The sequence below is a fragment of the Trichoderma atroviride genome, chromosome 2 (assembly GCF_020647795.1).
Source record: "Trichoderma atroviride chromosome 2, complete sequence".
Classification (NCBI taxonomy): domain Eukaryota; kingdom Fungi; phylum Ascomycota; class Sordariomycetes; order Hypocreales; family Hypocreaceae; genus Trichoderma; species Trichoderma atroviride.
In genome coordinates this window covers 4,840,696-4,868,170 of record NC_089401.1, presented here as the reverse complement: position 1 = coordinate 4,868,170, position 27,475 = coordinate 4,840,696, and the positions used below count along the sequence as shown (strand labels likewise).

Below are 27,475 nucleotides of genomic sequence, written 5' to 3'. Positions count from 1 at the left end.
AACAAATAGCGCGATTAGTAAATGAATGTCATGATCAGTAATTTAAAAAAAAGTAGTTATATCTTCTTACTTTAGGACTTTTAGTTTACAACGAGAGACTTATACGCCATTAGAAGGCGCGAAGAACTAAAATATGGATGTGTCAAAAGTCTCCGGCTTCAGATTGACAGTTTCGCGTCCTGGATTACAAATAGAAATAATCACACAATGAACCTAATATCAAGCTTGGAAATCAATTAAACAAGGATGTGTAACAAAGAATAGGCAATCAACACGAAGAAGTATGTGTCCATTTGAATACGTATAAATAAAGCTGCCCATTGGCTATGGTATGTGTTACCTGGCTGTTGCAAACAAGACTACACAAGTTCCCCTTATACAATCGGCTTGGACTTCTTCTCTGTATCGGCACAATGGCCCTAGACTGGGAGAAAATAGCGGAAGCAAAGCGTCAAGCAATTCTTGACTCTATTCCGCAGAAATGGCGCCTTGATAAAATTCCTTCTGCCGAGGAACAGAAAGATGTTACAGATGGATATATACGCCAGTTTCTCAACAGCAAGGAAAGTGAGATTACAGAAACCGACATTGGAGGTCTTGCGAAACAAATCGCAGCAGGAAACTGGACTTCTCTTGAGGTGACTGAGGCGTTTTGCCATCGAGCATCAATTGCCCACCAACTGGTATGGTTGCTTCATCAAGAACTACAATAACTAGACATACTAAAGAATACTAGGTGAATTGTGTGCACGAATTCTTTTTTGACGCCGCTATCGAATCGGCCAAAGCCCTCGATGCTTACTTTGCTAAGCACAAGAAGACAATTGGACTGCTTCACGGCGTACCCATTTCTCTAAAAGATCAACTTCATGTCAAAGGAGCCGAGACGACCATGGGCTATGTCGGCTGGATTGACACGTTCGAAGGAAACAGAGACGATCCAAGAAAAGGAACATTTGAGAGCGAAATAGTCAGAGAGCTTCGCAACCTTGGGGCTGTTTTCTACTGCAAGACCAGCTGCCCCCAAACTCTGATGTCTGGCGAGACTTTCAATAACATTATCGAGTACACATGGAATCCAAAGAATCGATTCCTTTGCTCAGGAGGCAGTTCTGGTGGCGAAGGCGCCCTAATCCGTTTGAAAGGTTCACCGGGTGGACTTGGGACAGACATCGCCGGCTCAGTCAGAATGCCGGCCGCATTTAGTGGGACATATGGTATCAAGCCAACGTGGGACCGATTGCCTTACAGGGGAATAGCAACCTCTATGGATGGCCAGAACAGCATTTTGTCTTCTGTTGGGACAATGGCCACAACGGCGGCGGGAGCTAAGCTGCTCGTTCAAGCAATATTATCCCAGCAGCCATGGTTGTACGATCCTCGGGTTGTTGACATGCCATGGCGCGACACACTAGAAGCAGAGACCAAAGAACTCACAAAGGTGACCTCGAAAGGGCCACTTGTATTCGGAGTCTTGAAAACTGATGGAGTTGTGAATCCTCAGCCTCCTGTCGCTCGCGCCATCTCCATACTCACAGCGGCTCTCATAAAGGCTGGGCATAAAGTCGTTGAATGGACGCCACCAGCCAACTCTCATCAGGCAATGATGGCTGCCATAGTCAATTCATGGCGCTATGATGGGGGAAAAGATGTTCATGACGCTTTGGCTCTCTCGGGAGAAAAGATTCATCCACAGATACAACGACTATTTGGAACCTCTCCAACGGAGCAATTTAACGGCACTCAAATTGCAGCAAACAACATTGAGAGACGTCGTTTACAAACCGAATACATGGATTACTGGAACTCTACTATTGAGGTGACTGGCACGGGTCGACCAGTCGACGGTTTTATTTGTCCAGTTGCACCTTATGCGGCGGCAAGACCTCAAAAGTATAAATATTACGGTTACAGTGCATTTGTTAATGTATTGAACTACACCAGTGTCAATGTGCCTGTCACTCTGGCGGATCAGAACATTGACAAGTACGATCCGGGTTATACTCCTTTGAATGAGCTCGACCGAGCTACTGTTGAATATTACGACGCAGAATTATATGATGGAGCGCATGTTGGCTTACAGATTGTCGGGAGGAGCTATACTGAAGAGAAGATGCTTGTCATTGCTGAGTATGTAAGCGAGTTATTATCTCAAGATAATGCTTAGATGACAAGATGATGAAGTCTGGAAATTTGATAGGCTTAAATTCTATCCGCTATCTAACTAGTTACTTTTCACGATGATACTGTCTGGTCGCGGTGCGTTCCACCTCGCGTTTTGGTTCGATTGCCGCTTAGTTGCCCTCGTTCCACCTATTACTCTTCTTGTAAGTGGCTGCAATTCAAAAGAGCTCATGTGCATACCTCTCTGAGCAGTCCGAACAGTAATAGAATAAAGTAGTTCCTTCATCGGCGCTTCTTAATTGTAGGGTCGTGTATCGGACTTCCTTCGCGCCACATTTTGGGCATGTTTCCCTGGTCGTAGGCCAAGTATCCACGGAAGCCAAACTCGGTAATTGCTGCGTCGTTTGTCGTTTCCGGCGAAGCTCAGAAGGGAAATTGTTAGTTGATGAAGTAGTTGATATGCCTGCTAAGAATTTGTCTGGGACACACGTTCAGTTAGATGTAGTCAATACTCCGCGTAGATCGATCTAGGATGAAGGCAGTAAGCTTACTCTTGTTCATAGAACCACAGCAGTCGCACTGGACTGTTGAATTCGGCGAGATATCGAGAGTATTTCCGCATGGGCCACAGAATTGGATCGCCATTTTTACGTATTGGGAGGGGTATGAAGAGGAAATTGAGAAGGCGATTTGATGATGAGGCAAACGGCATTGAAGCGAAATTCTCAAGCATCCGTGCAAACGCCATTACGTGGTTTTTATAAAGGCTCAACATGGGCCATGGCATCTACTTACATGTAGGTACATGTAGGTACATCACTGACCGTGCGCGTCTGTGGTGCTTTGAGACTGACGAGGCAGCGGTGAGGCATGGGATACGTTCTATCGCGGATTGATCCGTTGTTATAATGATAGGAACGTAGCCATGCCCAATGAAACGCCGCTACGACATGTATCAAGCAATTTTGTATCAATGTTCTCAAAATTGCATCGTAAAATGCAACTCAGAGCCGACAATGCCATTAACAAATTCTTCTAAGCATCGCTTCCTGACATCAACTTGTGAACCATATCAATGAAACGCCTCCTGTACTCAATCGGGTCCGCTGTAATACTCATTGGACCTTTTTTGGCATAGATGTTGAATGTTTTGACAAGCCCCGACAGTATCCTCGGCTGCAACATGTGTCTGGCCCAGAAGAAATCTATAATAACGATACGATATATCCATTTACCGTCAATGGATGGCACTCCATTTCTCCAAGTCTCTGTATCATTCCTCTTAGCAGCTAGTTGTGTATCATCGCTTGGAGGAAACTTCGTACTAGACTGAGATTTTGGATGTTGCCCAGGACCAGGAAGCCGAACCAGAAACAGAGAATAGTCAACCACATTCGAGTTCGCAAGGAATTCTGTATCTGCGTTCAATATGGTGAAAAGCTGATCCTTCATTTGCGCTGAGACTCGTAATCGGCTGGGCATTTGATCAACCAGCTTGTTTTTCACATTCTCAGATGACAAACTACCGCCGGCGATATCGCGCTCCGGGAAGAAATAATTGTCTGGCTTTAGATCATAGGTACTCCATTGAGCCCTAGCATTCTCATTTTCGTCTTTCTCTTTTCCGTGTAACAAATTCTCCATGATAACAAGGTGTGTTGCCGAGAGACCCAGAAGCCTGTTCAAGTTTGATCCTGGAACATAGAGCATATCCGTGACGCGGACTAGAAGGCTGCCAGGATAAGCCGTCATATGGTCCACATAAGGACGAAATAGTTCGTGCATGAAGAAGCGGTATTCGAATCGGCGATCTAGTGACTTGACGATATATTTCCCGTTGCGAGTCATAAGAAACGTCGAGCCGCTATATCCTAGATCTCCAACCGGAATAAGTTCCGCCTCCCAATCACGGCTCCGTTGTGACCGTGAGCCATCTGGCATAATCTGGTAAAAGGAAGTCGAATAATCGCGTTCTTTAATCGCCCAGACTTCATGCCTCAATGTGAGGAAATCGGAAGAGCGGTATCGTGAATAGTCGAAGTTGAATATGGGCGGGACAATGCTCGTTAAACAGAAAAAGAGGGTGGCCAAACAGTGGACAGCCTGACCTCCGCTTGATATGTCATTTTCCAACGGCTCTGCCTCTGGAACCTCGCCCACGGCACGAGCAACAGCAGTACAGATGTTGCGAGTCCGAGTTCGCATCTTGAGTGTATCAATTATCTCGTATGGGTAAATAACATCCGCTGTGAGTTGCGTGTTCACCGTTACGCACACCGCGCACTTGGCGTAGGTCGGCTGTTGGAGTAAGCCAAGAGAAAACAATAGCAGGAAAGGTTATATGGTAGAGATACGGCTAAACGCAAATTGACGTCATTACACGCATGACATTCAGTTTCAAGCTATGCTAATAAAACACCAAGAAAAATACAATCAATTGTTTTCCTCAGATAATTTTCGTGCAAGGAATCTCTTAGCCGACGATCGAATTGTCAGTCAAATGTGTTGCGTTGGCTGGGTTGTCCCATGGTAGTCACTTGCATGACTCTGTAGCAGCGTGTAACAGAGCATCAAGAGTACTATCAAAGCTTAACACCCAAACGACATTCCTAGCCTGCACCCTGTAGATGACATGCAGATAGTTCTCTTGTGGCAAACATGTTTTAAAGAATATGTTCCTCGGTCTATAAACTCACTGCATTGCACTACCAAGCATGCGAGTCAAGGACTGCATGGCCGCTTTCAGATATTCCTCCATGGACGTTTTCTCCTTGGGCTTCGAGTCAAATACTTCAACAGAAAGCCAGCCTCTGAAGCCTGTTCGCAGTACAGAATCTAGAAAGCCTTGAATCGGCAGATACCCTCCATCAAAGGGTAGTGGACGATAATCATGACTCCATACCGATCTCGCTCTCTCCTTCGTGTTACGCAGAGGTGGCTCCGTTCTGTAGGCGTCTGAAATCTGAAGTAAGAAAATTTTATCTCCAGGGACAGTCTGTTCCAGTTCCCTCAGACTTTTTTGCCAACGGTCGCCAAGCTCAGCCAGGCTAACATCTTCAATATAGCCTGACTTTGTAGACGGATTACCATATTCTCCACCGGCTGATTGGAAGGTGTCCAGACAAAGGCCAATGTTTTGGCGATCGGCTTTGCGTGATATCTCCCAGACGTCTTTCCAAGTTGAGGCATAGGTTGCCCAACACCAGTTCTCATAAGCAAGTCGGAAGCCTTTCTCCGCTAGTAGGTCGGCCAACTGCTGCAGATCCGCAGCATGGTCGTCAAAGGAGGATGATATATCCGGAGCATCTGATGAGCCAACCTAGAGATAGTTAGTCATCGTTGTATCCTGATAATTTGTCTCTGAGGTGCACATACTTGTAGCATATCGGTGCCTAAAGCCTCCATGATTCTTATCCATCCTTTGGCGCGCGTAAATGCTTCCTCTCTCTCTCTTGCATGTGTATCTTTATTCCACCCCTCAAATCTTGAAAATGGTTGCAGCATGAGAATAACAAGGCCAAGTTGATCGGTGAGGATTCGAATCTTCCTAGCTACGTCTGAAAGAGTATCGTAATCATCTTCTTCAATTTCTTTTCCCTCGATATCGCAGCCGTATGCCACTATATCTGGCATAGACATTTCTATTCCATCAAATCCAGCATTGCGAATAGCGTCCAACTTTTGAGGAAGTTTCGCGTCAAAGTAAGGAGGGACGCTGCAAGACGCGAAAGAAGTAGGGACACTGTGACCTTGATATTCGATGCCCATCGCGACAATATACAACTTTTTCTAGAAGAAAGTGAACTCGTATTCTGATCAAAATTGTATTTCTAATAGAACACCTTAAGATAGTTAAATGCTATTGTCATTTAAAAGATGTATAACGTCATGCTGATGCTTGCAGCGCTGTCACCACAATTGCGTCATTCGATCAACGCAGCCCAGTTGTTATTGAAGTATGCAGCTTTCGGGTGGCAATCCCCATAACTATATGAGTTCAATTGAGCGTCGTTCTACAATCGTACTGTTTTGTTTTCTGGTGTTTATAGATTAGTTTTGCCGCTGTGGCTTTATTACTTGGCTTAAGCCTTGCCTATTTTTGACCGAGCAGCAACCATGGGCGCTCAAACAGATATTATCATGAAATTCAAGCAAATTGGCATTGTTGGTGCAGGGAATATGGGCTCTATGATGGGATTCGCCTTTTCCGAGCTCGGCCTTGACGTGTCTATTTGGGATGCCAAGAGCGCGAATGTCGACAACTTTATGAAGCAAGTTGACCAAGCCGAGGGTCTGACTGGGACTATTACTGGATATCATGATATATCAAAATTTACAGCCAGTTTGGGCCAAAATGGTGGCCGAAAAGTGTTCCTGTTTTCCATTACGCATGGCGCGCCAGCTGATGAAGTTCTGGAGAAAATCAAGCCAGAGCTGCGCAAGGGCGATATAATCTTGGACGGCGGCAACGAGCATTATCGGAACACCGAGAGGAGACAAAAAGAGTGTTCAGATATTGGCGTAGATTGGATCGGAATGGGAGTTTCTGGCGGTTATCAGTCAGCTCGACATGGGCCAAGTATGTCCCCTGGAGGAAATGCTGCTGCACTGAAGGAAGTCATGCCGCTTCTTGAACTATATGCAGCAAAGGATCCGAAATCCGGCGCTCCATGCGTATCAACTATCGGACCAGGCGGCTCAGGACACTTTGTCAAGATGGTCCACAACGGTATCGAAGTTGGTATGCTCTCAGCTCTCTGCGAGGCTTGGGCGTTTCTGAATAGCGGATTGGGGCTTGACTACGATCAAATTGGTGAGATATTTGCGCAATGGAACGAACATGGCGAATTGCATACAAATTTCCTCGTCAGAATTGCTTCCGAGATTTGCAAGACGAGAAAACCGACGGATGGCAAACCAGCGGGACAGGAGGGCGGCCACGTTCTTGACGAAGTCCTCGACAAAGTCGTACAGGATGACGATGGTTCAGAAGGTACGCCCACATGGTCAATTATGGAATCGGCAACGAGGCATGTATCTTGCCCGACACTCGCGGCGGGATTTTATCTCCGCGTGGCCTCGGGAAATCGTGAAGAAAGGTTGCGGATCGCCGACACGTTCTCTGTTCCCGAACCGAAGCCTATTCAAGACATCAAGGATAGAGGCCAGATAATTGAAGACCTCCGCAAAGCCGTCTACTGTGCCTTCTTGGCCTCCTACTACCAAGGACTGGAACTAATCGCCCGGGCATCCAGTGACGAAGGCTGGAACATCAATCTGTCTGAGTGCGTTCGTATTTGGCGAGCAGGGTGCATCATTCAATCAGAATTCATCGCCGATTTGCTTGAGCCACTTCTGAAAGAGAACAAGACACTCACAAACATCAAGCTGGATAGCTCCGTCGGGCGGGAGTTGCAGTGCAGCTACTCGGCACTGAAGGAAATTGTGTCTCGAGGAATTGCAGCCGACCATTACTTGCCCGCACTTACTGCCACGCTTGAGTACGTCAAGTATACCACAGGCAAAATGCTGCCCACAAAGTTTATGGAGGCGCAAATGGATTATTTTGGGGCGCACTCATACAATAAGCCGGGTGTGCCAGGCGAAGATCCCGGTCCGGTAGCGAAAGGCCCGCATCATTTCGAGTGGAAGCCAGCTTAGAAGCTTTACACGGCAATTGATAGTTATGCTTGATGCAGAAACTAGAATTTCAAATTTTTTTGCCCAGACCAGTGCCTAGATTTGCATGTGAAGATAGATTGTAGACCGGAAGAAGCCGATGCCAAGCTCAGTTGTCATATATACTCTGCATTACAAATGACGCCACACACTGAGAGACACTTGCTTACAACTTGGGCTACTCTGCAATTACTTCGCGATATAACAACGGCTTTATCGGTAAAGTCGCGTCATTGCCAAGCTGTGAACATTGAAGTGCACGTATCATAGATTGCCTTTGGCTACTTCAAACTGTATCGTTGACCTCATACAAAATCGGGTCCACCATGACGAAACGTACACATCATTCATCTTATTATGCGTGTCACGATTAGCTTGACGGAAAGATCATGAGTTTAAGTGATTATTCTGTTATAGCAAATGGTCGTATCTTATTGCAGCCATTTTCTTTTACCGTTTCATCTTTTTATCGTTTCAGGTGGAATCAAGTACTATCCGAAATCTGATCAGCACGTTCGCCCACTATGACATCGCAATTCAAAGACGGTATGATAGTCTTTCAACACGTTGGAACCAATTTTCTAATAGAAGCATGTGAAAGAGAGAAATATCCCTGTTTCTAAGCAGGAATTTCCAGGCATGGACAAAGATATGCCCGATCCCAAGCCCGTTCGCGACGAGCTGCCGGATGCAGATGGAAAAACCGAAACTTACAGGGCAGCAAATAAGCTCGCAGGCAAAAGAGCACTCATTACTGGCGGAGACAGTGGCATAGGAGCAGCTACTGCAGTGCTGTTCGCGAAGGAAGGTGCCGTAGTGACGATTGTGTATCTTCCTGAAGAAGAACAAGACGCGCAAGATACAAAGAAGCAAGTTGAGGCTCTTGGGAGAAGCTGCCATCTGTTCGCCACGGATCTTGCCAAAAAAAGAGAATTGCCAGGATGCAGTCAATTTCGCCTTGGAAAAGATGGGTGGAATCGACATTCTTTTTAACAATGCGGCCTGTAAGCTATTTTATTTAAATGAAAGACGCAAGCGCTGACTATACTTTGCAGATCAAATGATGGTTGAAAATATACTCGACTTGCCAGACGAACAGTGGATTCATACTTTCAACATCAACATGCACTCATATTTTTTCATGGCCAAATACTCAATCAAGCATATGAAGCGCGGCGCTGTTATTATTAACAATGCTTCAATAAATGCATACATCGGCCGGCCAGACTTGTTGGATTACACCTCCACTAAAGGAGGGATCATTTCCTTCACAAGAGGATTGAGCAACCAATACATCTCAAAGGGCATTCGAGTTAATGCTGTCGCCCCAGGGCCAGGTAAGCATATATGCCAAGAGCTGTTTGCGACGTGCTGACAAGAATCGTAGTGTGGACTCCCTTAATTCCGGCAACAATGAACGAAAAGGCCCAAAAAGAATTTACCAGTCCCATGGGTCGACCAGCCCAGCCCAGTGAAATAGCGAGCTGTGTTGTCTTTCTCGCCTCAATGGACAGCTCTTGTATCAGCGGGCAGACTATACACTGCAATGGAGGAGTTGTGGTGAATGGCTGAACAGGAACCTTCACAAATTGGGAGATTTGCCTTATTCGTGATAATGAGGTATTTCTGTCTGTCATTCTCGAGAGAAAAGTGTCTTCTATTACCCTAGTGCGCTGGCCTAATTATCGGTGGCCTGAGATCTGAGCTATCTGGCTGGTCTACCCTAAAAGATTCTGGGTAGAAAAGGTCTTAACAACCCAAAACCAACAAGTACTTGAGAGTTCAATGTAGTAGGCCGATGTTACTTCTTGATATATTATTCTCCACATAATTTGTAAATATTTGCCCAACCGGGTAAACAATCGTTATCTTTAACAGTATCCTCGCTATCTTTATTGGAATGAGAAAACCAAGCTCTAATTAATGACAATGAGGGTTTTACTGACGTCAACCACTTATCTTTAAGACCATAACCATTGCCTATGAAATATTTTATCACAATGAATTGCAAACTGAGTAGATGTTATTTGTCCAGAAGGTTGCTGCTGCTTAAATAGTGGTCCCGCCTCTGTCAGCAAGGACCCAGTGGTGAGGTCATCATGATATGTATTAGCATAGATCCAGTTAATAGCGGCGCGATCTCGCTATCGTATGCTTTTGTTGCCACGGTATCTCCCGAGTCAGTCGGGGAAGAACTGAGATCTTATATACGAGGACTTTATCTATGAAGCTTTCGCTGCTGCTTTTCCCAAACAGCTGTCATTAACTATTACTTTGAGCACGACCATTTCACACCTGGCTAAAGAGAAATAAAACGACAACATCATGGCAAGCGTTTCACGGCTGTTCCAGTTAAGCGGAACCTGCAACAACTATCCATGGGGAAAGAAAGGTCACCAGTCGCTCGCTGCCGAACTCTGCAAAAATACACCTGGAACCAACTTCACCATAAATGATGACGATTATTACTCCGAGATGTGGTTTGGCGACTACCCAGACTTTCCTGCGAGAGATCTGGAAACAGGTCAACCGCTTGCCGACCTCTTGAAATCCAACGAGGAAAAGTTGCTTGGCTCATACTCAGTGGAGAAGTTTGGAAAAAATCTCCCGTTTCTACCAAAGGTAAGCTGGGCTTGTGTCTCGATAAGAATAATAGTCTAATATATACATTATAGATCCTTTCAATAGGCAAAGCTCTGCCATTACAAATTCACCCAAACAAATCACTTGCAGCCAAACTTCACGAGAAAGACCCCGAAAAGTTCTCAGACACCAACCACAAGCCAGAGATCGCGGTGGCTCTGTCACAATTCGAACTGTTTGCTGGCTGGAGAGACTTGAACCAAATATCCCCCATGTTCAATATACCGAGTCTACGGCGCTTCGTTCCAGAAGGGACAAATCTTTGGAACGAAGAAACTCTACGAAACGTTGTCCGTGAATTATTGAAGGCCGATGAACAAACTATCCAGAAGATTGAAGAGGAGCTGAAGCAACAATCTTTAGAAGACATTCAGAAACTTGGCTATCCAAGCCAAACTTTTGAGTTGCTTCAGCGCTTGCAATCTCAATATTCTGCTACGGACCCAGGGCTGTTGATTGCAATTCTATGCATGAAATTCTTTATACTAGAGCCTGGCGAAGCAATGTTTATCCCAGCTGATGGTATTCATTGCTATTTGTCGGGAGACATTGTGGAGTGCATGGCTCGTTCAAACAACATGCTTGCCAGTGGTCTTTGTCCTGTTGCCGACCGCGATAGTGCTGATCTCTTTTCCGAGACCCTTAAAATCGACTCGAGTACCCAGGCAGACAATCTGAAGTTGCCGGCAAAGGCAGGAAAAGATGGGTATACAACGGTGTATCAACCGCCCATTAGCGAATTCGATGTAGTTCGTGTCGACATGCCTGCTGGAAAGGAGGATTTAGTTTGGAATCATAAGGGCCCGACTCTGGCTATTGCGATTTTTGGAGAGGGTGCTATTCTAGGCGATGGAAAAGAGCTTGCTATCAAACCTGGGTTTATTTTCTTCATTGCGGCCGCGTCAGCTACAAAGCTACGGGCTGATACCGACTTGCAAATTTATGCTGCTGCATTACGTTGAATGGAAGTTACAAACTCATAATCTAGACAATAAAACATTTAGAATGTCAGCGTTCGTATATTATATGAACCACTAGATTGTTTACTTGGAGTACTTGGATATATGCATTCCAAGCTTCCATTGTCATATTCCATATCCTAATAATGCCAGTCCTTTTCTGCCATGTCTTCTCGCACTTTGTATTTAAGCTCCGCCTGCTTTAAAATTTCCGTATCAGTCTCAGCAATAAACAAGCTCTCCGAGCTGTCCCCAATCCCATCGAAAGCGCCTACAAGTGGCAAAGCGACCTGCCATGGTCCAACAAACGTGTGCGAAGGCCCCCCCAGCATTTGCAAACACAACAGCGCAAGTGTTCTCAAAGCATCGCAATGTGATTATTGTATTTAAAACTAGAAGTTCATAGTTGAGGAGAAGAAATTCGCATTGATCAAACCGAAAAAGTCAACCATGATGTAGACTTGAGCGATGTAGCCATAGCCAAGCAAGCCCAAGATGCTCGTGCAATTGAACACAATATGACTCACAAAGAGGTTTTCCGTCTCTATCACCGGGCCATTGGATGGTCCTTTCTCTTTAGCTTAGGAGTTATCATGGCCGGTTTTGATCTTCAATTGATTGGCACGTTGGATTGCGATCCCACGCGACTTTGGCGTTGAGCTTGCTGATGGATCGTTCGTCGTTTAAGCAACAAGTTCGAGTCATTGGGAGACTAGAATGAAGACGACGATTTTACCAGCAGAGGCACAACTGCGGGCCACACTCATAAACATCATAGACTAATTATTAATTAGAATCGAGGTGGCTAGTTCAAATTGGCACCCGGGGATCGGGCTTGACCTACTAAAGCGGAGGCATTTTCCTTTGCGCTATCTACAGAGATTTAAGAAAAGCGACACGACTACGATTGGAAGCTTATTCGGAAGCTACTAGGCGTAAATAGTACACAATTCGCTGTGACTTCCACTGTCTTTCATACGTGAATACGAGCATAGTCTGAGAATACATGGCTCTGAGGGCTTGTGGTTTACCACGAGGGGCAGCCTCAGCATCAAAAAAATAATCAGTCTACGCGAATGATAACGGCGACATAACAATAACAATTCATATAACAAGCTTGATTGACTAGGATAAACTAACGAGTGCGGATGTAAGTGCTATTTCAGCACTTGAACGATGAAATGGAGAAAGTGGGCTGCAATGAGGGGGGGGCCATGATGATAGTTTCCACATATACTACCGGAATATATGGGATTCCTTATCTGGTATAACGATTGATCTCTCTCACAAGCCTTTCTTCTGAGACATCAGGGCTGATATCAGATGTCCTGGAGGATATTGTGAACGTGGAGGGTGTCGGCATAGTTCTTTAGGTGAATGATCTTGCCGCTGTTATCGAATTGGAAAGTCATGACTGATTCGTGGTTGAATGGCTTGCCTAATTACTGTTTAGCACTTTGAGCTTGGGTCAATGCTTAATGAGAAACAGACCTGTGATAGTCGTTGCCGTAGCCTTAATCACAGCGGCAGCCCAGTCACTCTCTGGGCCGCCACCAATCACTTGTAGGATTTGACAATCGTGAGGCTTGGAGTAATCGATGACGTTGGGAATATCAGAAAGACCACCATCAACTATCTCCCCCTTGATAGTTTCAGCACCCTTCAATTGGGTAGCGTGTGGGAATTCATGGCCGTTGATGTGGAATTCAACATTGTCGTGGAAGTGGTTAGTTATATGTCCGGGCTGCTGAAGCTTTCCCGAGTTCCCTGCCTTTTCAGCAAGATCTTGGGCGATGTGAACCTCGAGAAGATTTCGAATCTCTTGAGCGCTGGGAGCCATTGTAAGTATAGCTAATGTGCTTGGGAATTTATATAAAAAGGGAGGATGTTGTAGTTTGAGTGTGTGCTTGCTGATGAAGAGTGATAAAGAAAAAGAGCTTGGTTCAGAGAGGCGGAATCCTCATTAAATAAGTTGTCATTCATTCAAACATATGTTACAGTCAACGAGTTTGTTAGATGCACCTTGTCAAACTTGTACACTTGGATTCATAATAGGAAATGTCTATGACCTGTCATAAGTGGCAGTGCAAGCGTACCATATTACTAGCAACAGATGATATTACGGCATACCATTGATAAGAACAATGGCAGATCAAATGATAAATCATGATTTGTTTCAAGATAAAGTGTATAGAGTTTTTATTTTCAGTGATAAATGTTATTATTACACTACACTAGAACAGGATAGGTTCTGTTATATGTGTCGTATCCTTTTGAAAATATGTATCCCATATAGGATTAAGTACCATGCTTGTTGACTACAAAAATGTCACCAACGTAAGTTCGGAGACATGATGTATTCTCTCCGCTCTAAGCATTTTATCTCAACCTCAAGAAAGCATTAATGACGCATCAATTGTTTTCAGCTGTGATGATGCAGCTGTTCTTTTCCCCATCCGGACAGAGACTCTTTTTTCTGCAACCTTAAGGTTGCTCTTAGCCGCTCCCTTTGTTTGAGGATATGATACATGCAGTGCTAGTAATGTTTACCCCTCTCACTAGGAATAAGAATATCTTCTTCTTCGTCCATTCAGCTATGTTGCCATTTGTGCTTCTTACCTGATTAGTTTATGAAGGAGCTGTTTGCCTGTCTCATGGCGAGCTGAAAGATAGACCAAGGATTTAAATCCGAGTCTGCCTTACCACGATGGTTAGGGCGAGCAACGGGGTTGGCTGTGTTGCCGTAGATGCCGTAGATGATATGAGGCTCTAAAATCGTTCGCGGCTTAGAGTCTCTGAATTAAGAGGCAGAAACGTGAATGAGAGACGTAGCATTACAGGGCTACTCATAATGGAGCATGCATATGCATTGGTGCCTACACGCCTACTCCACACCGGTATTAGTCTAGCATGACTTTCATCGCCACACATCTTCATATCCAATCTCACACCCCATGGACAGACCTTGTTTGTAAGCTATTGCAAGTCTAACAAGTCATACTAGAAGAAGCTTGTACATGTGCTAGTCAAAGATGATTTGGTGTCTCGAGATGAGAAAATGGCGACATCCTCACGCTTTGAGCATCTCATCTATGTATGCGCTGTATAATTTTAGCAAGCATTAGAATAGAAACTGAGAAGTTTGCTGCATTCTGGATCATACAAAGACGAACCGCTTAATCAGCAAAATGATGGGCATGATATATGTATTGGCGGTGATTATCTCGATACTACATTTCAAAGAACAGAGTTGATTACCTTTCCTGCCACATAACTCTCCAGCGTCTCCTTGATACTTAGTTGTAGATTCTCCAAGCATGTGCCCCCATACCACGCAACATGTGGTGAGAGTGTCAAGTTGCTAGGGCAATCTCGAATGAGTTGGCAGCCCTCCTTAGTCGCTGGCTCAGTTACAAAGACATCTGTGGCGGCAGCGTATATCCATTTTTCTTTCAATGCCCTGAGGAGCGCCGCCTCGTTCATGACACCTCCGCGTGCCACGTTGACTACAATGCTATCTGGTCTCATAGCCCGAAGCTCAGGTTCTGAAATCATGTTACTCGATTCTTCGTCGAGCGGACACGCGAGTAACAGCACTGTACAAGTTTTCACTACCTCTTCGAACGGCTCCCTTCCGGGCCTTACTTTGCCAATCGGCGTGGATTTTCTCTCGGCGATTACCACCGACATTCCCAGTGCCTTTCCTATAGCCTCCGCATATTTACCTAAGTCTTAATTAGTAAACGCCGCTCATATTTGCTTTTTCTTTTGCTCATAGTACTTACCTATGGCTCCGTATCCGACGATGCCTAATATCTCATGCCTCATGACTCGGGGCAGCTGCGGGTACAAGTGAAACACATTCTTATCTCGAGGCCAGGCCTCAGCCTCGAGTGTAACGCGGTGCAAGTCAACAACCTGGCGCTTGGCCGCCATATACAAGGCAAAGGCATGCTCAGCAACAGACTCAGCATTGGCGCCGGGTGCATTGCATACCGTGATGCCGCGAGCCCGGCATGCCTTTTTATCAGCAATGTCAGTACCAGTTGTCATGAAGGCGATCAGCTCCAGACGGAAGCAAGCGGCAACAATGCGGGCCGAGATGGGCACACGCGATGTGATGATGATGGTGGCATCGCGAACGCGCTCGATAATCAGGTCCTCGCCGATAGTATTATGGTACTCGACATACTCGTGAGCGAAGTCGAATGTAGGGACCGGACATGTATAGGCGTCCAGACAAACAACTTTATGAAGCTCATCACTTCGTTGAGATGCGAGCGAGCCCATGATTACTATCACACTCAATGTCTCAAATATCTCTAGAGAGAGATTATCAGGCACAGAGCCCGCCTGGTGGCAGTATATAGTGATAGGTTGACTTGTGGTTTATACCCGCCAAATTGATGATCGTTTGCTGTGGTATTAATCTGGGTGGAAACGGGACTCGCAATTTCCAATCGGTGCAGATATAGTTCATACGCCTACCTACCAGCATTAGAGTTAAGATAAGATGAGAGCTCATTTCTTACGCCCGTCAAAGGGGCTGTTAAGGCATTCCTACACAGCTACACTAACACCACGCCCGGAGTGGAGTGGCATAGGACATGGCTTATAGCGTGGGGTATGCAGTCGTGCCTACTTCGGGGTGCATAATAACTAATATTTTCCGCTGTCGAATTCTTGGCAAAGGATGGAGGCGCTATCTTACGCATTATCCTTGTTGTGCCGCTAGATTTCAGCCAGCCACTTGGTAGCTGAATCGACGTGACAGCAACACTCAAGGAGTTACTAGTAGCAAGCTGAGTAGGCGTTTTCACCACGCTATCGCTGTCAGCCCTTCATTAGGCTCTGATTCAACTGCCACTGTCAGCCAACGGGCCGTCCCCGTGTGGAGTAGGAGGTGTGGAGCGAGCCATTTATAAATCTCATTGTCTATGTTCACCTCCAAGCCAATGCAGGTAATATTGAGCTATACGTGGACAATATTGTGTATGGTAATTCCTGATCTAGTTGCGCAACAGTAACTTGGCATTACATGTATATAATTATAATTAAATACGCCGACTTGCTTCATGTTAGACCATTAATTGACTTTTTTACTTCCCTATTCTACGTAGGTCCATAGACTCTGCAAATTATTCCTAGTTGTAGTAGTAAAAGTCTAGAAAGAGTATCAATTGCATGAATGAATCAAAAGATTGGTGAATGCCAGCAGCTTCTAATTACACCACCTCTTATAGCAGCTTGTGATAATTAACCTGTGACAAATGCACCGGAGTCCTCCAACATTACTAGTAAAGTTGACACTATATTAAGCTAGCAACATACAGCCTTCAAATACTATCAGAACATTTACTATTTGAACAAAACGATGCAACATTACAACACGTCACATTACTGCATAACGAAAACTTGAGCTGGAGGTGAAATTATCTGAAGTATTCATCAAGGGAAGATTCATTCACCTCTTGAGCATTTGTTTTATTACAACAAAACACCATTGCGGACTTTCGGATGAAGTACCTGATGATTTGTTGATGCAACACTTCTGTTGAGACTCGACCAAACTCATCTACGCAAGGCTATTGTGACCATCATTAAGCCGGACACAGTCCAGTAACAACAAGTACCTATTTCGACTTATCCAACGTATTATCTGTCAATAATATGGATGTCAGGCAACAAAACCAGACAGCTACACCACCCTTGGAGTTTGACGTTGCTGGTAAGCAATGCGACGACCTTTACGAGCAGGTAATGGTGCATTGCGGGTTGCATCGAGATAAAATTGAGACTATTCTGCCATGTACATCCTCTCAAATTGATGTTATAGATTTTGCTGCTACTGATGGGAAACGCGCCATTGGTCGTGCCATTTACGACATTCCAAGGAGCGTCGACACCAAGCGGCTGGCCATAGCCTGGAAGGAAGTTGTTCGCCAGACACCAGCCTTAAGGACATACATATTTATACCAAAAGTCGGATGTTCTTTTCAGGTTGTGCTGGCAGAGAGCTTCTTTTCGTGGATGTATTCTACATCTATCGATATGAAAGAAGCAATAGTGCATGATGAGACAGCGGCTGCTATGATAGGGCCGCGTTGCAATCGATACGTCGTCCTCGAAGACATTGACAAAAAGCAAAGGCTGCTCATCTGGACATTCAGCTATGCTTTAGTGGATAGCGCGTTGCAACAACACATTCTTCAACGGGTCCTCACGGCCTATGAGGGTGGAAAAGTCCAATACTCTAACTGGTTTGGAACGTCGCTGAGCCTTCAGGCCGGGAATTTGGAACGAGCAGCTCGGTTCTGGCAGCAGCACTTTGATGGCTTGGATGCCTCAGTATTTCCTTCACTGCCTTCCCATCTGGCTACGCCCCATCCCAATACATATGCAGAGCATTGTATCTCATATCTGGGCCCAGTCCAACAGAAGTGGTCCAACACTGTCGTCTGCCGAGCCGCGCTTGCAGTTCTTCTATCAGGCTTTACGCACTCACCGGAGGCACTTTTTGGTGTTGTGATGAAGCCGTCTCACAAGTCAGAAGAGGAAGTTGACGGCCTGACACAAGCAGTAGTGCCCATACGCGTGCAGTGCTCTCTTGACCAATCTGTCTTGGGAATTATGGAGGCAATCACTGCTCATGATCATGCCATGCACGAGTTTGCACAGGTTGGTCTCTGCAATATCCGCCGCATGGGGGATGATGAGTCTGCCGCCTGTGAATTCCAAACTGTGCTTCTGGTCACTGAAAGTGATGCTTCGCAAGCACCTAGTTGCGCGATTCTTCAAAACACAGAAGAATCGAACAAATTTATACCCTGTGCCAATCGTGCCCTTCTACTCAGCTGCCAGATGGCTAGTGACTCGGTATTGTTGGCGGCGCATTACGACCAGAGTGTAATTGATGCTCCTCAAATGACTCGTTTCCTGAGGCAGTTGGGATTCTTGATCCAGCAACTTCAACAAAATATGGAACATCTTCCTCTAGTGAGACACCTAGATGCCGTGACGCAAGACGACCAGGCAGAGATTGAGGCTTGGAACTCGGAACGCCTACAGACACAAGATGCCTTGATCCACGATGTAATATCCAAGAGGGCTTCTGACGCCCCGGATAGTACTGCAGTTTCCTCCTGGGATGGAGAGTGGACTTACTCTGAGCTGGACAATGTATCATCGCGTCTCGCCGCACACATCCAATCCCTTGACCTAGGCCAAGGACAAGCAATATTGCCGCTCTGCTTTGAGAAGTCAAAATGGATCATAGCTAGCATACTTGCTGTGCTTAAAGCAGGCCGGGCCTTTACTCTTATCGACCCGTGCGATCCACCGGCAAGGATGGCCCAGGTCTGTCGACAAACTGGCGCTACAGTCGCTCTCACCTCCAGCCTCCACAGCAGCACTATAGCCACAGTCATTGACCGCTGTATTGTAATCAATGATGACTTTCTACAATCGCTGTCCCGCGATACGGACCAGCTGAAACCAACGGCGAAGCCGCAAGACATGGCATATTGCATCTTTACGTCAGGCAGCACAGGAGAGCCCAAAGGAATCATGATTGAGCATCGAGGATTTGTGTCCTGTGCTGTCAAGTTTGGCCCCGCGTTAGGAATCAATCCTCAAACCCACGCTCTTCAATTCGCGTCGTATGCGTTTGGTGCGTGCCTGGTAGAGACCGTGACGGTTTTGATGCATGGCGGGTGCGTCTGTATTCCTTCCGACGACGATCGAATGAATAGCGTTCCAGATTTCATCAGAAAAAGCAATATCAACTGGGTGATACTGACTCCTTCGTATATCGGCACACTTCAACCTGAAAATGTCTCCGGGCTGCAGACATTAGTCTTGGTCGGAGAACCGATATCAGCATCGATTAGAGATATCTGGGCCCCTCGAGTACAGCTCCTGCACGCTTACGGCCAGAGTGAGAGTTCAACTATATGTAGCGTTACAAGAGTCACTCCATTCACCCTTGAGCCAAACAACATTGGCCGTGCCGTAGGCGCCCGGTCCTGGATTGTTGACCCAAATGACTCCAATAAGCTTGTTCCAATTGGTTGCGTTGGCGAGCTGGTAATTGAAAGTCCAGGAATAGCACGCGACTATATTGTTGCTCTGCCGCCAGATGAGTCGCCTTTCTTCGTGACGACTCCGGTCTGGTATCCTACTGGACAGGCCTCTGGCGGCTTCAAGTTCTATAGAACTGGAGATCTCGTCCGGTATAGATCTGATGGTACTGTTGTTTGTCTTGGACGCAAAGATTCGCAGGTCAAGATTCGAGGGCAGCGCGTGGAAATCAGCGAAGTGGAAGCCCGCCTACGACAACAACTGCCCGGTCGCATCATGCCCGTGGCTGAAGCTGTCAAAACGTCGGATCTTTCCAGTGGCAAAACCTTGATTGCATTTTTGATAGGGTCGTTGCAAAACGAAGAAAACGGCGTCTTTATTGCGCCCACGAGCGACACTCACGTCCTCGATCACAGTGCTACCAAAGACATCAATGGGACCCTGCAACAAGTCCTTCCCACGTATTCAGTTCCGTCTTACTATATTAGCATGAAAAATCTGCCTCGTACTGCAACTGGAAAGGCAGACAGAAAGAAGCTTCGGTCTATTGCTGGCAAACTATTGAGCGAACTGGCTCATAATGTCAGGTCTCAGCCATGTGAAAAGTTTGGGCCACCGGCAACTATGACGGAGGTAAAACTAAGGGAGCTTTGGTACAGAGCTTTAAACCTCGATTTCAATTCTGAAAACGACGGAGCAAGCTTCTTTGAGCTGGGCGGAGATTCTATTGCTGCGATCAGAATGGTAAACATGGCCAGAATCGCTGGCATACCACTAAAAGTCTCCGACATATTCCAAAATCCCACGTTTGCCGATCTTCTGGATGTAATCGGACGAGATTCTACGCCATATGTTTCAATTCCACTTACCACCTATGCCAAACCTGTGGAACAGTCATTTGCTCAAGGCCGCCTGTGGTTCTTGGATCAGCTGGAACTCGGCGCTTCATGGTATCTATTACCATACGCCGTTCGCATGCGTGGGCTGCTGCAAACCGGTGCGCTCAGAGTTGCTCTACTAGCCCTAGAACAACGGCACGAAACTCTACGGACAACATTTGAGGAGAAAGACGGTGTTGGCGTTCAAGTCGTCCATGCAAGCATCTTCCAGGAGCTGAAGACGGTGGACTTGTCAGACGACCAAAACGATGGCTATTTGCAACTGCTACAGCAACAGCAGACCACTCCATTTGATCTCGCATCCGAAGCGGGATGGAGGGTATCACTCATACGGCTTGGAGAAAACGATCATGTGCTCTCCATTGTCATGCATCATATAATCTCCGACGGCTGGTCCACTGACATTTTACGTCGTGAACTGGGCCAGTTTTATGCCGCCGCTCTCCAGGGCCACGACCCTCTGTCGATGGTGAAACCCCTCCCAATCCATTATCGCGACTTTTCAGCATGGCAAAAGCAGGAGGAACAAGTGGCTGAACACCAGAAACAGCTGGAATACTGGACCAACCAACTCGCGAACAGCTCTCCGGCCGAATTCGCAACTGATTTTCCCCGGCCAACTATACTGTCTGGTAAGGCAGGCTACGTGCCTGTTACTATCGAGGGCGATCTGTATAGAAGCCTTCGAGAATTCTGCAGAGCAAAGCAAATGACTCCCTTTACCGTGCTATTGGCAGCATTCCGAGCGGCCCATTATCGACTTACTGGGACTGAAGACGCCGTCATTGGCACACCCATTGCCAACCGTAACCGGCGAGAGCTTGAGAATATCATCGGCTTTTTTGTCAATACTCAGTGTATGCGAATTACTGTTGACGATGACGAAACATTTGAAAGCCTAGTACGACAGGTCCGGTTGACGGCAACAGCAGCGTTTGAGCACCAGGATGTTCCCTTTGACCGCGTCGTTTCAGGACTACTACCTGGCTCAAGAGACTTGTCACGGAACCCGCTGGCACAGCTTATGTTTGCAGTCCATTCTCAACAAGATTTTGGAAATTTCGAATTAGAAGGCCTGGAAGCAGAACCCTTATTGAACCAGGTGTATACCAGGTTCGACATAGAGTTTCATCTATTCCAGGAGACGAACAGATTAAGCGGCAATTTGGTTTTCGCGGCAGATCTATTCGAACTTGAGAAAATTCGCAATGTGGCCAGTGTATTCTTTGAGATACTAAGCCAAGGTCTCGCGAAGCCTCATATCCCAATTGCAGTTATCCCGTTTGTCGACGGTGTTATGGAGTTACGCAATATGGGTCTGCTTGAGGTCGAAAAGACCGGATATCCCCGCGATGCAAGCATAATCGACGTCTTTCGCACCCAAGTAAATGCTTACCCACACTCTTTTGCCGTTGTCGACTCGAAATCTCGCCTCACCTACGCTGAATTAGACCATCAATCCAACCAAATCGCGACCTGGCTTCGCCAGCGTGGCATAGCTCCTGAAACTTTAATCGGAGTGTTAGCACCGCGGTCATGCGAGACAGTCATTGCCTTTTTTGGCATTCTGAAAGCGAACCTCGCATATCTACCCTTGGACATTAATTCTCCTGCCGCTCGGCTAAGAGCGATTCTATCTTCGCTGCCCCAGCACAGGCTAGTCTTACTCGGTTCTGATGTAACTGCTCCGGAGATCCAGCTACCCGGCTTGGAACTTGCAAAAATCAGCGACATATTGATAGAACGTCGCGATGTGGATGATATGAATGGCGATGCAGACAAAACCTCCCTGGGGCCATCAGCGACAAGCCTTGCGTATGTGATCTTCACATCCGGGTCGACTGGCAGGCCAAAAGGCGTTATGATTGAACATCGTAGCGTTGTTAGGCTTGTCAAGGAGACGAATATAACATCCAGGTTCCCATTCGCAGTAAAAGTGGCACATCTATCCAATATCGCCTTTGACGCCGCTACTTGGGAGATTTTTGCAGCACTCCTGAATGGCGGAACACTGGTCTGTATTGATTATATGACCATTTTGGACAGCAAGGAATTCGAGGCTGTGTTCGCCCAAGAGCAAGTCAATGCGGCTTTGTTTACACCGGCATTGCTTAAGCAGTGTGTAGCCAACATTCCTTCAATACTAAAGGAGCTAGAGGTCCTTGTTATAGGCGGCGATAGACTCGATGGCCAGGATTCAATCGCGGCGCAAGCACTGGTCCGGGCTGGCGTCTTTAATGCGTATGGTCCGACGGAAAATGGAGTCATCAGTACGGTTTATACCATCGAGAAGAACGACTCGTTCATCAATGGGGTTCCTATTGGCCGGCCTATCAGCAACTCTGGGGCCTATATCATGGATAGTTGTCAGCAGATCGTCCCTATCGGTGTCGTGGGAGAGCTTGTTGTCACCGGGGATGGGCTTGCTCGAGGATATACCGATCTAAGCCTAGACGCAGGCCGATTTGTCCAAGTCGTAATTGACGGTCAAGCCATGAGGGCTTATCGAACTGGTGATCAGGGGCGATACCGTCCAGGCGATGGCCAAATTGAGTTTCTCGGGCGTATGGACCAGCAAATCAAGATTCGAGGCCATCGCATTGAGCCAGCCGAAATAGAACGTGCCTTTCTCAGTCAGGACTCAGTACGAGATGCTGTCGTGGTCATCCGGGATCATGAGAGCCAAGAGCCGGAAATGGTGGGTTTTGTTGTGACCCAAGACGACGACCACACGGCCGAGCAGGAGGAAGCTGGTAACCAAGTCGAAGGATGGAATGAATTCTTTGAAAGCAACACCTACGCCGATATTGACACCATCGCTCAATCTGCTATTGGCAACGATTTCAAGGGCTGGACATCCATGTACGACGGAAATGAGATTGACAAGACTGAGATGCACGAGTGGCTTGACGACACCATACACACGCTTCTTGATGGTCAGCCGCCAGGCCATGTACTCGAGATCGGCACCGGTAGCGGCATGATCTTGTTCAATCTTGGTACTGGACTGCAAAGCTACGTAGGACTTGAGCCATCAAAGTCAGCGGCCACGTTTGTTACCAAGGCGATTGAGTCCATACCAGCCCTCGATGGAAGAGCCAATGTGCATGTCGGTTCAGCGACAGACGTAGGTCAACTGGATCATCTCTACCCAGAATTGGTAGTGCTCAACTCGGTAGTTCAGTACTTTCCTTCGTCTGACTATCTAGAACAGCTTGTGGACACTCTGGTTAGGAAGCCAGGCGTTCAACGAATCTTCTTTGGCGACATACGGTCGCTCGCAACAAACAAACATTTTCTCGCCGCTCGGGCGTTACATGCGTTGGGCCACAAGCCGACTAGAGGCGCTGTACGGCAAAAGATGACAGAAATGGAAGAACGTGAAGAGGAGCTGCTTGTTGACCCGGCCTTCTTTACGATGCTTGAAAAGCGGCATCCCAATCACATCAAACACATTGAGATCCTTCCGAAGAAGATGCAGGCCACGAATGAGCTTAGTGCGTACCGCTATGCGGCAATAATACACATACGTGGCTCAGAGGAGCAAGACAAGCCCCTGTATCAGATCAACATGGATGAATGGATCGACTTTCAAGAATCACGGGTGGACCAGCATACACTTCTCAGCCTCCTGAAGGACTCGACGGATGCCCTGACCGTTGCCGTTAGCAATATCCCGTATAGAAAAACAATATTCGAGCGACATATAGTTGACTCTCTGGACGAGGAAAGTGGAGAGAGTGAGACTCAAAATCTGCTGGACGGTGCCGCGTGGATCTCAGCCGTCCACGCTGACGCCGAAAGCTGCTCATCTCTCTCCGCGACGGATCTTGTGCGGCTTGGTGAAGAGGCCGGATTTCGTGTTGAGGTCAGTGCGGCACGGCAATGGTCTCAATATGGCGCATTGGATGCTGTCTTCCACCGCTATGATTTACATACCCAAAAGGGAGATCGTGCTCTGATCCGCTTCCCGACTGATAACAAAGTTCGAGCATCGGCCAGCCTTACAAACCGGCCGCTACAGCGGCTACAGAGTCGTCGATTCGTATCACAGATCCGCGAGCAGCTGCAGTCACTGCTTCCGTCGTATATGGTTCCGTCTCACATTGTGCTGATAGACCAGATGCCTCTCAATGCCAATGGCAAGGTTGACAGAAAGAGTCTTACGCGAAGAGCTCAAGTAATGGCTCAGAAGCCCCAAGAAAGGATTCAACAGGTGCTTCCACTCAACGAAATAGAGGTCGTGTTGTGTAAGGAGTTTGCAGAGGTATTCGGTATTCAAGTCGGCATCAACGATCACTTTTTCAAACTCGGTGGTCATTCTCTTTTGGCAACAAAGCTCACTGCGCGCATCGGCCGTCGGCTGAATACCCGCGTATCTGTGAAGGACATATTTGACCAACCTGTCATTGGCGATCTCGCGGCTACCATACGTCGCGAATTAGCCTCACGCGGCTCTATCCCTGTATCGTCGTACAGTGGAAATGGGAAACAGATGATGTCTGCACAAGTGGCCCCTCGTAATGAGATAGAAACCGTGCTGTGTGCGGAGTTTTCTTACGTGCTCGGCATCGACGTTGGCATTACCGACCACTTCTTTGACCTTGGCGGGCATTCTCTAATGGCTACGAAGCTCGCTTCACGCATCAGCCGCCGAATAGGTGTACCGGTATCGGTCAAAGATATCTTTGATCAACCAGTTCCCCTCCATCTGGCGGCAAAGATTGAGCTTATTCAGTCGGAGAACTACGAAGTGACCAACGGTGTACAGACCAACAGCAGCACATCGTTCCAGCTAATCTCTATGGGAAATCCGCTAGCATTCATCGAAAATGAGATTTCACCTCAGCTGGGGTATTCTCACGGCACAATCCAAGACATCTATCCTGCTACGCAGATGCAACGACTCTTCCTCTTCAATCCTACAACGGGCCATCCACGAACCCCCACGCCGTTCTACATTGATTTCCCATCAGATTCTGATTGTTCAAGTCTAGAGACGGCTTGTAAATCTCTAATCGAGCGAATCGACATTTTCAGGACGATATTCCTGGAAGTGGCAGGTGAACTCTATCAAATCGTCTTGAAGCATCTTGATCTGGCCATTGAGATAATTGAAACAGAGGAAAACATCAATAGTGCAACCCGTGCATTCCTAGATATGGATCTCAAACAGCCTATTCGCTTAGGACAGCCACTCATACGCATTGCCATTCTGAAAGCGCAAAAATCGTCACTGCGAGTAATACTTCGAATGTCGCATGCCTTGTATGACGGTTTAAGCCTGGAGCACATTGTACGCTCTCTTCATGTTCTGTATAGCGGCGGAATTCTTCCACCATCGGCCCAATTCTCTCGGTATATGCAGCATATAGCTGACAGCCGTAAAGAGGGCTATGATTTCTGGCGTTGTCTTCTACAGGATGCTTCAATGGCTGTCATAAGAGGTGTCAACAGGAGTGCTCACCAAGAACAAGTCGTATCTCCCGGGACTTATCATGCATCAAAGGTCATCAGCGTCCCTCTCCAGGCAAACAGCAGTATCACACCTGCAACAGTTTTCACCACTGCCTGTGCTATAGTGCTATCAAAAGAAGCTAAAACAAACGATGTGGTCTTTGGTCGAATTGTCTCCGGACGACAAGGCCTGCCAGTAACGTGCCAAAACATCATTGGTCCTTGCACTAATGAAATACCAGTGCGCGCCTACATACACCAGGATACAGACCGGAAAATGTTGCTTCGCAAGATGCAGGACCAGTATCTCAGTAGCTTGTCTTTCGAGGCTCTAGGGTTCGACGAGATTAAGAAAAATTGCACAGACTGGCCAGAAGCAATGACGAACTATAGTTGCTGCATAGCATACCAGAATTTTGACTACCATCCTGATAGTCAGATGAACGAACAACGAGTTCAAATAGGAGTGTTATCACGAGATATCGATGCCACAAAAGAGGTACCTTTGCACGATCTAGTCATATCAGGAGAGGCTGAGCTGGACGGCCCTTACCTACACGTTACTATTGCCGCCAACAGGCAGGTTTGTGAAGAAGGAAGAGTGATCCATATGCTCAGAGAGCTCTGCGAAACAATAAGTTCCCTGAATCTAGCTTTATGAGATGCATTCCTTTCATCACAGCTTCCAAGCTAGCAGGAAAGGCCTTCATTAGCCTCACAGGATAGGTCCAATGAGACCATTGGAGTGTTTTAGTACAATAGTATTGTCAACTTAAGAAGAGAATGATATGATTATCTTTGAGCCCCATAATCCCAAGCAGTGTAATCGAGGCAGTGTCGTGGGGGGGTGTTAGAAAAATAAGACCCTGCCGACGAATGTGCGTAATACAGACCGCTTTAATGGAAAGCTTTTAGCAGAAGAAAACTTTTTTCAGTTAATATAATTTATGAGAATAAGGAGTTACATTCGTTCTGCCACTTACATATACATACGACAAGCCATAATATACTAACGAATCCAGAGCTTCGGAGTAGACCCAAACCTAGAAGCAGAGGCAGTGGGGCACACGCCCTTGATCATCAGATAAGATATGTCAATGATCAAAAGCGGCCCCTAGCACACCCGAAGCTGAAGAATGTTGTTCAATTATGTCCGAGTCTAGCACTAGCACCGGACATACTTTGGGCTTATCAGATCGTATGAGTTGAGTACCAAATTCGTAAACATGACGCATTGTAAAGCGAGTTTCCTTCTTTGCGATCTTTTTAAGATGCGAGACTACTGCCATTGATGTATTTAGTTACTAGCAAATACAATGATTGTAATTTTTTTTCATTTCTGTAGAGGGCGAGATGACTTCTAAGTAGCAAAATAGTTGTTAAAAGCTACTAGAGAGGATGAGCAGCTTCCGTTCAGAAGGTATGCCTACATTAGTACACATCTATCGTCTAAAGCTTTCTAGATTCTTTCAGTTACCCACTTCGGATAAAAGTCTCAATTAGCTCCTTGATGTTGCTATTATTTTGATCCTGAGTACTCCGAAGACCGACATGCTGTAGACTATAAAGTCGCCCCTTGACGCTCCATAGGCACAGGATTCAGCATCCACGGTAAAATAAAGAAGCCTATATCAA

The 27,475-nt window shown here is 46.6% G+C and overlaps 10 protein-coding genes across 10 annotated transcripts; 5 read left to right on the top strand and 5 right to left on the bottom strand.

Annotated features, from left to right (window-relative positions):
• Positions 1 to 413: 413 nt before the first annotated feature.
• TrAtP1_004408 (uncharacterized protein) lies at positions 414 to 2,167 on the top strand (the record flags this gene model as incomplete). Its single annotated transcript, XM_014083320.2, has 2 exons — positions 414 to 683; positions 737 to 2,167. 2 exons carry the CDS (start codon positions 414 to 416, stop codon positions 2,165 to 2,167), a joined length of 1,701 nt encoding a protein of 566 aa, XP_013938795.2.
• Positions 2,168 to 2,406: 239 nt separating this feature from the next.
• TrAtP1_004407 (uncharacterized protein) lies at positions 2,407 to 2,769 on the bottom strand (the record flags this gene model as incomplete). The annotated part of the gene is made up of 2 exons (XM_066112283.1): positions 2,407 to 2,546; positions 2,676 to 2,769. 2 exons carry the CDS (start codon positions 2,767 to 2,769, stop codon positions 2,407 to 2,409), a joined length of 234 nt encoding a protein of 77 aa, XP_065968366.1.
• A 269-nt stretch (positions 2,770 to 3,038) lies between these two features.
• TrAtP1_004406 (uncharacterized protein) lies at positions 3,039 to 4,414 on the bottom strand. Its single transcript, XM_066112282.1, has one exon. It carries the CDS (start codon positions 4,327 to 4,329, stop codon positions 3,160 to 3,162), a length of 1,170 nt encoding a protein of 389 aa, XP_065968365.1. The 5' UTR covers positions 4,330 to 4,414; the 3' UTR covers positions 3,039 to 3,159.
• A 387-nt stretch (positions 4,415 to 4,801) lies between these two features.
• TrAtP1_004405 (uncharacterized protein) lies at positions 4,802 to 5,920 on the bottom strand. Its single transcript, XM_014083942.2, has 2 exons — positions 5,500 to 5,920; positions 4,802 to 5,443 (listed from the first exon to the last, which is right to left on the bottom strand). Exons 1-2 carry the CDS (start codon positions 5,890 to 5,892, stop codon positions 4,817 to 4,819), a joined length of 1,020 nt encoding a protein of 339 aa, XP_013939417.2. The 5' UTR covers positions 5,893 to 5,920; the 3' UTR covers positions 4,802 to 4,816.
• Positions 5,921 to 6,188: 268 nt separating this feature from the next.
• Positions 6,189 to 7,785, top strand: TrAtP1_004404 (uncharacterized protein; the record flags this gene model as incomplete). Its single annotated transcript, XM_014083313.2, has 1 exon — positions 6,189 to 7,785. Exon 1 carries the CDS (start codon positions 6,241 to 6,243, stop codon positions 7,783 to 7,785), a length of 1,545 nt encoding a protein of 514 aa, XP_013938788.2. The 5' UTR covers positions 6,189 to 6,240.
• A 963-nt stretch (positions 7,786 to 8,748) lies between these two features.
• On the top strand, positions 8,749 to 9,796 carry TrAtP1_004403 (uncharacterized protein). Its single transcript, XM_066112281.1, has 2 exons — positions 8,749 to 8,807; positions 8,859 to 9,796. Exons 1-2 carry the CDS (start codon positions 8,771 to 8,773, stop codon positions 9,176 to 9,178), a joined length of 357 nt encoding a protein of 118 aa, XP_065968364.1. The 5' UTR covers positions 8,749 to 8,770; the 3' UTR covers positions 9,179 to 9,796.
• Positions 9,797 to 9,895: 99 nt separating this feature from the next.
• TrAtP1_004402 (uncharacterized protein) lies at positions 9,896 to 11,729 on the top strand. Its single transcript, XM_014083941.2, has 2 exons — positions 9,896 to 10,425; positions 10,479 to 11,729. Exons 1-2 carry the CDS (start codon positions 10,129 to 10,131, stop codon positions 11,406 to 11,408), a joined length of 1,227 nt encoding a protein of 408 aa, XP_013939416.2. The 5' UTR covers positions 9,896 to 10,128; the 3' UTR covers positions 11,409 to 11,729.
• Positions 11,730 to 12,508: 779 nt separating this feature from the next.
• Positions 12,509 to 13,358, bottom strand: TrAtP1_004401 (uncharacterized protein). The gene is made up of 2 exons (XM_014083940.2): positions 12,897 to 13,358; positions 12,509 to 12,843 (listed from the first exon to the last, which is right to left on the bottom strand). Exons 1-2 carry the CDS (start codon positions 13,243 to 13,245, stop codon positions 12,725 to 12,727), a joined length of 468 nt encoding a protein of 155 aa, XP_013939415.1. The 5' UTR covers positions 13,246 to 13,358; the 3' UTR covers positions 12,509 to 12,724.
• Positions 13,359 to 14,642: 1,284 nt separating this feature from the next.
• TrAtP1_004400 (uncharacterized protein) lies at positions 14,643 to 15,883 on the bottom strand (the record flags this gene model as incomplete). Its single annotated transcript, XM_014083388.2, has 2 exons — positions 15,191 to 15,883; positions 14,643 to 15,130 (listed from the first exon to the last, which is right to left on the bottom strand). Exons 1-2 carry the CDS (start codon positions 15,693 to 15,695, stop codon positions 14,643 to 14,645), a joined length of 993 nt encoding a protein of 330 aa, XP_013938863.2. The 5' UTR covers positions 15,696 to 15,883.
• Positions 15,884 to 17,075: 1,192 nt separating this feature from the next.
• On the top strand, positions 17,076 to 26,501 carry TrAtP1_004399 (NRPS; the record flags this gene model as incomplete). The annotated part of the gene is made up of 1 exon (XM_014083357.2): positions 17,076 to 26,501. One exon carries the CDS (start codon positions 17,076 to 17,078, stop codon positions 26,499 to 26,501), a length of 9,426 nt encoding a protein of 3,141 aa, XP_013938832.2.
• Between the last annotated feature and the right edge of the window lie 974 nt (positions 26,502 to 27,475).

Bases quoted from the DNA above. Each gene is read 5' to 3' on its own strand.
- TrAtP1_004402 (XM_014083941.2), top strand. From the start codon at position 10,129: ATGGCAAGCGTTTCACGGCTGTTCCAGTTAAGCGGAACCTGCAACAAC. The intron at 10,426-10,478 runs GTAAGCTGGGCT...TATACATTATAG, and splicing joins ATCTCCCGTTTCTACCAAAG to ATCCTTTCAATAGGCAAAGC.
- TrAtP1_004405 (XM_014083942.2), bottom strand. From the start codon at position 5,892: ATGGGCATCGAATATCAAGGTCACAGTGTCCCTACTTCTTTCGCGTCT. The intron at 5,444-5,499 runs GTATGTGCACCT...AACTATCTCTAG, and splicing joins TAGGCACCGATATGCTACAA to GTTGGCTCATCAGATGCTCC.
- TrAtP1_004406 (XM_066112282.1), bottom strand. From the start codon at position 4,329: ATGCGAACTCGGACTCGCAACATCTGTACTGCTGTTGCTCGTGCCGTG.
- TrAtP1_004403 (XM_066112281.1), top strand. From the start codon at position 8,771: ATGGGTGGAATCGACATTCTTTTTAACAATGCGGCCT. The intron at 8,808-8,858 runs GTAAGCTATTTT...TATACTTTGCAG, and splicing joins TCTTTTTAACAATGCGGCCT to ATCAAATGATGGTTGAAAAT.
- TrAtP1_004401 (XM_014083940.2), bottom strand. From the start codon at position 13,245: ATGGCTCCCAGCGCTCAAGAGATTCGAAATCTTCTCGAGGTTCACATC. The intron at 12,844-12,896 runs GTCTGTTTCTCA...AACAGTAATTAG, and splicing joins TACGGCAACGACTATCACAG to GCAAGCCATTCAACCACGAA.